At 39.1% G+C, this 12,423-nt stretch overlaps 1 protein-coding gene across 2 annotated transcripts in view; it reads right to left on the bottom strand.

Annotated features, from left to right (window-relative positions):
• The window catches only part of ZNF451 (zinc finger protein 451), a 39,039-nt gene extending 26,707 nt beyond the window's left edge, over positions 1-12,332 (bottom strand). For both annotated transcript variants that reach the window (XM_035888515.1, XM_035888521.1), the window contains exons 1-6: positions 12,137-12,332; positions 11,810-11,893; positions 3,693-3,776; positions 2,741-2,866; positions 1,095-1,206; positions 339-489 (exon numbers count right to left, since the gene is read on the bottom strand). In XM_035888515.1, coding sequence (XP_035744408.1) covers positions 339-489; positions 1,095-1,206; positions 2,741-2,866; positions 3,693-3,776; positions 11,810-11,893; positions 12,137-12,307 — 728 coding nt within the window. In that variant the 5' untranslated portion in view covers positions 12,308-12,332. The remainder of the gene's footprint in view (positions 1-338; positions 490-1,094; positions 1,207-2,740; positions 2,867-3,692; positions 3,777-11,809; positions 11,894-12,136) is intronic.
• Between the last annotated feature and the right edge of the window lie 91 nt (positions 12,333-12,423).

The raw sequence follows: 12,423 nt of genomic DNA, 5'->3' as shown, positions 1-12,423 counted from the left end.
ATTAGGGGCATTTTTATCTTACCATCAAGTTGTATGTTGGCCTTTTGCTCTTTTTCAAATTTGGATGAAGAAATAAGAGAACTGGAGAACAGAAGTCTTGTTGAGGATTTTTTTGAGAAACAAGAGGAAGAAATCAATTCCAAGTGAAAAAAGCAAACAAAAACCCAACCAACCAGGAAGTTCATCACATCACCTGTATAAAACATTTAACATATTAATCTGCTCTCCAAATGGAATTTTGTCACAATAGGGAGTTTAAAGCAGACTTGATGCTGATGTCCTAAGTTTGAGCATATTCTTTCATTATTATTTCTTGAGCTCTTGCACTATGTCCTTACCTTTGAAGGTGACCTAGAAGAAGATGTCCATTATCAAACTCTCTGTTGCAGTGCATCACAGGACAAGACATGGGATTGCTGTTGACTTGCGTCTGACCTCCCCTCTTATAATTACCCCTTTTTCCACTGTTAATGGTGCCTGGTTTGAGACCTGTGTTATAAAACAAAGCTCTTAACCAGAATCTGAATTATAGAGGCTCGAGAACAAACAACACACAAGCCCTAAAGCATTTAAAAATCAAGTTATATTGATTCTTAAAAGCAAGCTAACAATGCACTGTAACTCAATCCTGTTGTGGTAAGTCTGCTCTTTCAGTTGAAGAATCTGTCTCTTCAATCCCCAGTAGGATTACTTTTCAAAGACTTTGACACCGTTCCTCCAGGCAATATTTTAAATTGGTTGAACTTCCTGAAGTTATACTTATTTATGTAGACATTTTCCTGAGCAACAGTTCAACAGTGATATTTTTTCATCTTAGCAACTTTGTTTATAAAAATAGTTAACATTGCCTTAGTGGTTTTTAGACTTCGTATATTACATTTTCTAAGCAGCAAAATATTAGAAGAATAGCTTTTATGGAAATGAATGTCTAAGAACCTTCGAAGGCCACACTCTAGCAAAGTTAATATTGTAAGATTTGATTACGCATAAGGGGCAGCTGCAAGCTCAATGTCAGCATTGCAATTATCACATGTTCTATTCTGCAATGCAGGACTTAGACAACATATCACTGAAACTTAGTTTCCTATTCTTACCTGGCATTTTTAACCACTGGTCCACACATAATCTTGCAGCTTCTGTGTCACTGTGTTCCCGAATAAATTCTAATTCTTGCAACCCATGAGCATATTGGGAATCAACTTTCTCCTGAAGGGGAAAACGCATCAAGCAGGGTGGCATCAAATTTAAAAAAAAAAAAAAAAAAAAAAAAAAAAAAATCATTCAAGATGAAGTATATATACCAAAACTGACATGTGGGTCCCTAAAAACCTAAGAAAAAGAACAACAAAAAAATAAGGGGGGGGAAAAAAAAAAAAAGAAACCACCACCTTACAACTTGACTGACTTCTATATAACACAATAAAGATGGAATGTAATAGTAGTAAAAAAATAAATTAAGAAAACCTAATTTTGGTGCCCTAAATGAAAGCTACAGCTTAGATCAATTAATTGATCTAAAAATCAATTTAGTTTTACTGCAACTACTGAAGTTTCTGAAGCATGTACATAACCAAGAAGATTTTTAAGATTATAAGACTATAAAAACAAAAAAGAAATTTTTTTTTAAAAGCAATACAAAATTGTTATTGAAACCAGACTCAATCTGTTCTACCTTTGGGGGGGTGGGAAAACCAAACCAAAACGACAGTTTCACTCTGAAGAGTAGTTTTAATTCTGCAGATTGCATTACCTGATGAGGTAATCATTAGCAAAATTATTTTTTAGCCTTCATTCTCAGACTACTTTAAAAGCTACATAGCTATCTCTGACTCCACTTTACAGTTGAAAAACTGTATGTGGAGACATGAACAGGTTGCCAAATTTTAAGTGGAGGAGACAGGAGAGAGATGTAGGCCTCTGGACTTCAAGGCTACCTTGGACTATATCTAACAGCCTTTTACTCTGTTGTATTGTAGTTGCATAGTCTATTGTAGCCTGTAACAAGCTGTAACTATAGTACAATTATGTGACTTTAAGCCATTAATAAGTGTTCAGAAAATTCGGTGGAAAGTCAGCATGCTCCACAAATACTGGATTTGCATTTGTCCCTGTTGAATTTCATGAGGCTCTTGTAAGCCCATTCCTTCAAGCTGTCCAGGTCCTGACGATTGTAGCGTTACCCTTAAGCCTATTGACTGCACCTCCCAGTTTGTAATAAAAATAAAAAATCCATGCCTTTCAAATGGCTGCACAATACAATTAATAGGACTTAACTCTAAAATTATGCCTTATACATAGAAAATTTTATCCCATTATAAAGTATTACCTGATACAAAGATTTAATGCATCAAATGGCTTCCAAAAATCTCAAAGACAGGTAGATAACTAGGTTTGCAGTAACTTATTCTTCAATTATTTAACCAGAATAATTGATGGTAAGGTCCCTCTGCTATATATACAAACAAGAGAACAAGTTTTTGCTATTGGCTTGCATGAAGTTAGGGGGTTTTTTTCCCCCCTTTAGAACTGCAATAGGATGAGCAAATTGATCAGTTAAAAGCCACCGAAGAGACAAAGTCCATGTTATGTTTCAAACAATGCCCCAGAAGCAAAAAACTCTAGTTGCTAGCTCCAGGTCTGCCTCACCACTCTTTTTATTCACTTAGTAGTGAAAACAAACATGCTCGCGACTACAAGGCCGGTATTACGCAATTCTACTGAAACAAAATGCAACCAATACCTTAAAGGCTTTGTTTTTCTCTTCTTTTTGCTGTTTCTCTACTTCAACATGGCGTGCCAGACGATCCAAGGTTGACGCAACTCGTTCTTTCTGATAGTCAATGTGATCTTTACGCTTAGTATTTCTCTACAATAGAAAAGTTAAGCTTTTACTTTGTAACGGTTAAGTAACAGGCACTAATATGGTGAGAAGTGATACCCAAGCATCAAGACAAAATTCAGTACAGATACTCCAGTCCTAAGTTCCATGACTTACCTTGCTAGCGTTCTCCTCCTATTTACCAGCATCTGTGATTTTGGTTAAAAAACAAACAAAACAAGCCCCACCCCCCTACACATTCAAGGCAATTCAACACTATCCTGGTTTCAGCTGGCATAGAGTTGGTTTTTTTCCTAGCAGCTGGTGTAGTGCTGTGTTTTGGATTTAGTACTAGAGGAATGTTGATAACACACTGATGTTTTTAGTTGCTGCTGAGCAGTGCTTACACCAGTCAAGGACTTTTCAGCTTCCCCTGCTCTGCCAGGTTGTCATCAGAATAAGGTCCTCCAACCTATAAACTGCTCCTAAAAAGTTATTTTAGAAGGAAAAGGCCTGGGAGTAGGCCAGATACATTTGCAGGCTACAGACTGGACACACCGACTTCTGAGGTCACTTGTAAAGTGACATTTCTCTTTGCCACACTTGCTAAAACCACTGAAAACTAAATAAAAGTTCTAAGTCCATTTAAAGAAAGCAAAAAATGTCTCTGGAAAAAAATGAAGTGTTGGCATTCTTGCCTTCCACTCAACAGTAGGTAAAAATCAAAAGACTTCACTGTTGGCTTATTTATTGTTTGTTTGTTAAAAACACCTCTAAAGTTTTTTTTTGTGAAGAGTAACTGATGGGAAAAGATACAGGAAGCTACTAATTTTATTCAACCAAGAAGTCCCAAAATACATTATGACATACTCACTTGAACATAAGAACTGCTGTTAGGTCCTTCGTCCTCACTACTGACAAGATCAATGCATTCAAGTACAGGTCTTAATGGTCCTTCCTGAAAAAAAAAAAGTGTTAAAAACCACACACAAAAGCATTAAATTGTTTTCCTTGGAGAAAAAATGTTGCATGCATTACAGCACGTTGTTAGCATTAGCAATACCTGAAGGAGAATGTCACCAAGGTTTCAAGAGGGTGCAGTAATAAAATTCCTGTAGAACAACTTTTCCACTTAACAGATGAATCCACAAAATTGTTAAAACATGCAAATAAATAAGTATTTACAAATAATTGAAAGATCAACTTAAAGAATAGATATCAACTAGGGAAGCAAAAAAAAAAAATCAAATTAACAGTCTTTGCTTGCTCAATAACCTTACGTTCTTCACCTTTTCGATCAACTTGTATCCATATATTTAAAGATACTTAACTTGCCCTAGTAATTCAGCAGTAACAGGGTAGCAGGCTGTTCCCAAGAGAGAAACAGTCTTGTATTTCACTAAGCAATGCTAAATGTTTTTTTGTTGTTTTTCAGGGTTTGTTTTGCATTTTTTTGTTTGTTTTTCAGACACACAAATTAAATTCCAATTCCAAAAGAAATTAAACTCCTTAGGCATTTCAAACATTAAGGAAGCGGAAAACAGTTTTGTACACATTTAAGCCCTGAAGGCTACTCCTTTCTGAGCAGATATGCCATAAGCAGGTTACAAGTGCCTTCTCTCTATTGGAATCACAATGTCACTTAATTTTAAAAGAAAACACATTTCACCCATTCACACCACATGCTCAGAACCACAAAGACACATGTCCAGATAGTTTGTCCAGCATTCAGTTGCAAAGTTGTGCATCCAGGAAGACTGGTCAGGACTCCACGCAGCAACGTGGAGGTCAGAGGACCCTGGTTATGAATGAGTACTTAGATCTTCTCTATTCTTCCTAGCTTGGCAGCCATGTGCTCCTTTTACATATTTTCAATCTTTTGTCTCTCTCCAGGCTGCCCCTCCTCTGGGAGTAACTAAAGGTTATTGATTGGTTTTGTCTTCTCCTTAAGATGTCTCAAGGCTCTCGCCCTGTTTTTGCCTTCTGCAATCATCTTAATGGTTTAAGCCTTGGTTTTAATTTGTGTGAATGCTGTCCCTTGTTTTCCTGATCTGAGTATCTTCAGAAACTTCATGTAGATGGTCTGTGACCTCAACGACCTGCTAGTCTAGGTAGCATCAACACCAGCTGATTTACATGCATGCCTTCATATGCCCCCTTTTTTTCATTCTGTCTGGTGCTTCCACATGTATGTGTATGTATTCCCATTCACCCTCAATTCTTACTAATTTTAACATTTCTACTACAAGCTTCTGGTAGATAGCAGAATGTTGGCATAAACACAGAAAAGCAAACTGAGAAGCAAAAATAAAATTAGCAACCCAAACTAAGGACATAGGTCAAGTTTTTTAAAGATGATGCACAAAATAATGTCTGGAGCTCCATCCACACTTACTGTGACAAGAGTCTTCAGTTTTTAAAAGCAAAAAAAGAAGCATTATGTCCATCATAATCTGATGTCATGCAAAAAACAGCCTCTGTATCATGCTACAACATTACCACATGACAACTAAATAATCAGTATAATGAACATGAACCAGGATGAGTAAGTCTACATACACTGAAGATATTCCTAGTGACCCTAACTCACATCCACAGTCACATGTGTACACATCATCAGCGAGAGGCAAAGTTAACTAAGATCTCCACGTGCCATAAAAAGTTTCCCATCCAAATTCGGAAAGTTATTACCTAACCTCAAAGTAAATAAAAAAAACCCCAAAGATCATTAAAATTTTTTGGGGGGTGGGTGGTTTTTTAAAGTCCGTACATGCAATGCCATCTACATCATATGACAGAGTTTTTCACTAAACTGCAGTATTAGCCATTTTTCTGGCAATACTGCTGGATACCACAGAGCTGTAATTTACTCCAAAGCTATTCTTCATTTGTTAGAAAGTTAATGTTTTCCAGACAGAAGAAGGACTTACAATAGTCAGCAGACTGACTTCAAGAAGTGCAGTACTATATCCACCGCCTCTGCCATATATTTGACGGTGTCCTTAACATCTTAAAAATCAACCAACTAGGGCAGGCTAGGAAGATTTATCGCCTCGTGAGAAGCAGTGGAGAGAACAGCAGCATGCAATTCTCTCTGCCGTCCTTACTGCATCTCATTCTTTACATTCTTCCACCTTTCAAGGCTGTAAAGCTGTTCAGCTGGCCAGGCATAAACAGTCCTCATTGTCTCACTAGGGCAGAAGAGGGATGAGATCTTGGACAGATGAGAAAACCTTATATGAATCAAAGCTGCAGGCCTCAAATTACCCTGAAATGGTGCTTAACTTTTTATGATTAATAAAGAGAACACAGTTTTCTGAATGAAATCTAAAAAAAAAAAAAAAAAATCCATGACAGATTTGCTTATGTAGAAACTGACCTCTATGAACTAAGATCTAAGAAATTAGATCTTTGTTAAAGAACAAGTGTTAGCAAGTAACAGTTCAAAGACACACTCAGGCCACCTGACTGTCCAATCAGTTCAATAATGTGTTTTGAAATGCTCCACTCTGATCCTAACAGCTGCAGCCTCTTTCAAGGCAGAGTTTTTCCTTATTTCTGTTTACATACTCCCTGGGTTCAGCAACTAATTAAAAGTTAGGAAACTGACAGCTGAAAAGCAAAGTAACTTGTTTTCATGCCTAGGAAGTTCTGGTGACCAGAACAGTACATTCAATTTACCACAAGTAATAACACATTTGTTTAAATGTTGTCTGCATACACGAAATGTTCTTTTTTCCTTCTGAATTCTGTGCCTCTTACTACACAACTTCTGTGTATTACTTTTTGGGCTGCATTTGAAGACAAATGCAGTATGGTAATTCTTTAAAATGACGCCTCAAAGATATACACCCTTATTTTTCACAAAAATAAGATGGGGGAAAAAAAAAAACCAAACCCAAAACCATAACCACCACACCATCTGCCCACTCCTGAATAATAACGCAAGTCCCAAGTGTAGTATTTATTTAGACTAGTTTGTGTTTCACTGGTTGGTAGTCTAACCTTTAGATGAAGATTAAAAACAAATACTGAAATTAAAGTAAGAACTACAATCCTGGATCCAATCGACAACTCATCTGTGCTACAAAAGATTGTGTTGAGAAAGTTTAAGAATTGGGGAGAACAGTATAAGCCCATCCCAAGTATATCCACTCAGCAGCTGCTTAAGTCAACATATGAGAAGCCTGGATTGAAAACTATCATTTGATGTGACACCACCAGTTTAGATCCATCCCAGCTGAGTGCCATTACATAGAAAAGCCTCCAAATACTGCTTCTGAATAGACAGTGACTTCAGCGTGGGCTCATCCTGACAGCAGTGCTCCTCTCTGCCAAGAGGTGTTGATACCAAAATGAAAGCAGATACCAAAATGAATGCTTTGTCCCAGCAGATTTCTGACTTTAAGACTGCTAAGTATCTGACCAACATTGTGAACCAACAAGCACTTAGAAAGTTTTGATTTCTGTACGTGATGGGTTAACCTTGACTGGATGCTAAGTGCCACCAAGCTGCTCTATCACTCCCCTCCTCAGCTGGACGAGGGAGAGAAAAATACATTGAAAGGCTCGTGGGTCGAGGTAAGGACAGGGAGAGATCATTCGCCAGTTACCATCATGGACAAAACAGACTTGACTTGATAAAGTTAGTTTAATTTATTACCAGTCAAATCAGAGTAGGAGAGAATAAAAAAACCTGAACCTCAAAACACCTTCCCCCCCAACACTCCCTTCTTCCCGGGCTCTGCTTTAATCCTGAGTTCTCTCCTTTCCCTGAGCAGCACAAGGAATGGGGGTTGGGGTCAGTTCATCACACGCTGTCTCTGCCACTCCTTCCTCCTTAAGAGGAGAACTCCTCACACTCTGCCCCAGCTCCAGCATGGGGTCCCTCCCATGGCAGACAGTCCTCCATGAACTTCTTCAACATGAATCCTTCCCACAGGCTGCAGGTTTTCACGAACTGCTCCAGAGTGGGTCCATCCTTTCCATGGGGTGCAGTCCTTCAGGAACAGACTGCTCCAGTGTGGATCCCCTGCGGGGTCACCACCCCTGCCAGCAAACCTGCTCCAGCATGGGCTTCTCTCCCTATAGGGCCACGGATCCTCCCAGAAGCCTGCTCCAGCACGGGCTTCCCATGGGGTCACAACCTCCTTCAGGCATCCACCTTCTCCAGCGTGGGGTCCTCCCAGGGCTGCAGGTTGAGATCTGCTCCCCTGTGCGCCTCCATGGGCTGCACGGGGACAGCCTGCCCTACCATGGTCTTCACCAGGGGCTGCAGGGGAATCTCTGCTCTGGCGCCTGGAGCACCTCCTGCCCCTCCTTCTGCACGGACCTTGGTGTCTGCAGGGCTGTTTTCTCTCACATCCTCCCACTTGTCTCTCTCCAGCTACTGTTCTACAGCAGGTACTTTTTTCCCCTTCTTGATTATGTTATCACAGAGGCACTACCACCATTGCTGATGGGCTCGGCCTTGGCCAGCAGTGGGTCCATCTTGAAGCCAGCTGGCATTGGCTCTATCGGACACGGGGGAAGCTTCTGGCACCTTCTCACAGAAGCCACCCCTGTAGCATCGCTGCCCGCCTCTTCCCACCCCCCCGCTACCAAAACCTTGCCATGCAAACCCAGTACACTGTAACCTAGCAAATATAAAAATCCACATCCTTGGCTGACTTGGGTTGGGAGCAAAAATAAAAGTCCTGCTTCAGAAATGCTTTATAACAACACCTCTATGATTTTATTCTGTTCCTGCTGTGATGCAACTGAAAGCCAGAGAAACAAATACTTGAGCCTGATATCTAATATTTAACACCTCAGGGGGAAAGGAAACAAAACATCTAAATGGTAATTATCATGTTTCAGCAAATCACTCGATTTTAGTATATCCCAGGGCCAAGTGTTCTTCAGATACCATTTTTACTGGACAACAACAATTACAAGGAAACCCCAAAATTTTACCTGTTCCTTAAACCTCTGTAGGAATTCAAAGAACTGCAATTGTTTTTAATGAATCAATTTTTCTAGTATCATTGGTTCCCAAAACAGGCCAGAAGTCACCTTCAGGTTTGAAATAAAAACAAATATTTGTTTGCAGGAAAGTAAGAGGCTGCTCCAACCCTTCCAGAAAATCTTTTGTTATGAAGTGCAGCCAAAATATTGTAAAAAGGAAAAGCTGCAAAGTATACAAAGCACATTTGTTTTTCCTGGACCTCAAACTGAAATCAATTCAGAGCTCTTTATTGAATAAGCCAGGGCCTGTGGAAGTATGTTTTCCTTTGACTTAAAACTTTTGAAATAAAAATCACCAATAGTGAAACAAACTTGGCATAAATGTAACACTGCATCAAAAAAATGAATTTTAAAATACATAGATCTTCAATTTTCCAGTTGAGTTTTGTTAAATACATATAAAGATTACATATCCAAAATAAACATTTACAGAAAATAAACACAAATACCCTCCTTAACAGTGTTTGCCATTGTAACACAACAGAGGAGTCAGGAGGTATTTAAACACTTTATAAAACCATATATTATTTTGAGGTCCCATAGAGAGTAACAAAGGTAAGAGCCCCTGCCTAGGAAAGCCACCAACTCTATCAGGGATAGCATTTTCTTTAGAAGACCAGCATAATGATGAGCCTCATCTTTAAAGAAACTAGTTAAAAAAAATATGAGTGTATCAATACCATTGAAAAAAAAAAAAAACAAGCCAAAACAAATCAGAAGAAGCCCAATGCTTTCAGTGCAGACTGTGGCAACTTGAATAATCTGTCTACTTAAGTGCTATAGACCCCATTAAACCTGTCAGTCTCTTCACTCTTGCCTTATCCTTCCCAAGGAAACAGAATGGGGCCCAGACCATCCTATCCTAAGAAATTAAGCCATTAGGAAATAACATCTTGCATTGTAGATTAAATTATATTTTTCTGCTGGTATGCAAAACTTCAAATTTAATGATTTTAAGTGGACAGAATATGTTGTGATGCAGAATTAAAAGCCAGGAAGTTATGGAAGAACAGTTGTAAGTTTCCTGAATAAGGATGAATCTGACTGTAAAAGCTCAAAAACTCTGGCAGCAGCAGAGATTGCTTTCGCTCCATCAGTTGAGGACTTTTTGTCATAGTCCTACAGCATGAATTCAAACACCCTAAGATAAGTGATTGAAATGGGAAAAAAACCCCAGGAAATAAAGAAAACCCACCAAAACCAAACAAAAAAACCATACCAAAAAAGCACTCAACTTTCAAGAATAAAAAAAAAAAACAACAAGCAAAACAAAACCAAAAAAGAACCCAAGAATCATATGGCCTGCAACTATTTGTTTTCTATCAAAATGAGCACAGGTTGAGATATCCAATTTATACAGTACTACCTGGTGTACCTGGTCCTCAGGATATGTAGAAAATAGTACTTGGATGATCAGGTAGCATTCATACACAACATTTATGAAACCTATAGACTTCTAGTCATACACATTATTATATATAAATGATGATCTAAAGCTAGCCAAATAGTTTAGAAATCCTTTTGCAAAAAGTCCAAGTTCACCCTCATTCAGAGGAGCAAATGGGAGATCTGAGGACCCACCGCTGACGATGGGCGATGGCCAGCATCACACACCTTTCCCCTTGTATTCAACAATGACAACAGTAAGCTCCTCACCCCAAGATACCAATCCTGCACAAACAAGCCTAAGGACAGTCATCTTCCTGTATATAACAGCCTCTCTCAGAAGGAATCATCACTAGGACCACAAAAGGCTCCATATTATCCACAGGGAAAACCAAGAAAAAAAAAAAAAAGTACCAGAAGTGTTAAATTAAGTAAGCCTCTTTTCCTTCAGTTACTGCTCTTGGGGCTCCAGCAGCCCTTCAAATCATTACACATTCAAAGCTATAGTAGCTTCCTCATTCTTTGCCCAGTGTTTCAAGAAAATGAAGCTTATATAACCATGCTACACATGAACACCTGTGTGTGTGTATATATAATGAACTTCAAACTCATTAGCCAATTTTGACCAAATCAAATAAGAAGTCTCAGAGATAATCAACTACATATAACTTTAGCAAAAATATAAGTCCCTCATACTTAAGCACCTAAATACCCCTGCAGAAAGTCTGTACGTTGAAGTTAGGCTTTCATCAAGCACCATATAAAACAGAAAAAAAAAAAAACCTAGTTATTGTTCAGCATTAAAAATGAGACAAATCCATAGGAAACCAGCCATTATTAGTACCAGCATCAACCAACCACTTGATCTCATTTGCATGACTTGTTCCTTAGGGAAAATCATCTTTCTGTTCTTGCATGTATCCCTGCCATCCAGCACCACTTCACTGATGATGGATTGAGGCCAAAACACAGGCAGCATGAAAAACATTCTGCCTTTCTTGGATATTCAAGAGATGCAAGTGTCTTAAAGTTACAGTCACATAAGCCACATGCCAGCATTAGACTAGGTGTTCACTGTAGCTATTATAAAATGCTTCATAATCTAAAAAGACTGTTTTAAGGCCTCTAACCCATTATTTCCTTCTCCTTCTTCTAAACAAAGTCTAGTGGTTTTGACATTGTTTTGCAGAGTGAGCAGTGCTTTATTCCATGAACTTCAGTGGGACTACTCATGAAGCAAAATGCTATGCATTTTGATTACCGGAAAAGTCATCTACAGTGACTTCTCATGTATCTCATTGATCACTGTAATCCCTCACTCACCTGCTGGGATACTCAAGTCTATATTCTCTCTAGAAGACCAACTGGCACCTTCTTATACCCTTCCAAAGAAAGGGTAGATAAAGCTTTAAGATAAACTTGTTATCTGCCACAAAGACTCACAAATTAAATTACCTTTAAATTCAAAAGTAACACTTTCCATCAAAATATAATCCAGATCATTAACAAAGTACACAAAGATGCCCTCCTATTTTACTAGGCTACTGAGAGCATATTTACAATAACAGGCAGTATGCTTCCAATTCAAGACCTACTTACTCCAACGAACTCAATCTCATCTTCACTTTCGGAAGTTGGTGATGTACTCTCATGAACGCTGACAGAGCTATGAGACTCCATTATCTAAACAGAAACAAACCAAAACATGCTTCATCATTATACTTCGCCATTTTCTTTAACTACACAGCATTTTCTGTTTTATGCCTACTTTGGCTTTACAGCCTATCTGCACTCAGCAAGCCCCTCTGTATCATTCACTGATCTTGCCCAATAATAACAGAGTGATAATAATTTTGACTCCAATCACGCTACTGTATTTTTCCAAATACACAAAACGTGGCCTAATCTACAAAACATCCCCAATACCTTTATACCTCCAGCAGCCATGGCTATAGCATACAGCCAGAGCTCAAGAACATGCTTAAGTCTGCAAGCCTGAGCAAGGGACAGACCCGAGCTCTGGCCTAACGGCGCGGTACCACCGCTGGAACACAGGGGACGGCTTCGTGACAGCCGCGGGGTGAGTCCAGGCGCCATTAGCAGCTACAGGTCTCTCTGACGCCGCTGGCCACGTTCGGACCACAGCAGAGCCAGGCGGCTGAGCTTCTTGCTTCAAAACCAGCGCCGTCCTGCCAAGCGGAAGACCTCCGCGA

The sequence above is a fragment of the Egretta garzetta genome, unplaced genomic scaffold, assembly GCF_000687185.1.
Source record: "Egretta garzetta isolate BGI_Z169 unplaced genomic scaffold, ASM68718v1 scaffold430, whole genome shotgun sequence".
In the NCBI taxonomy this organism is placed as follows: domain Eukaryota; kingdom Metazoa; phylum Chordata; class Aves; order Pelecaniformes; family Ardeidae; genus Egretta; species Egretta garzetta.
This window is presented reverse-complemented; position numbering and strand designations above follow the sequence as displayed.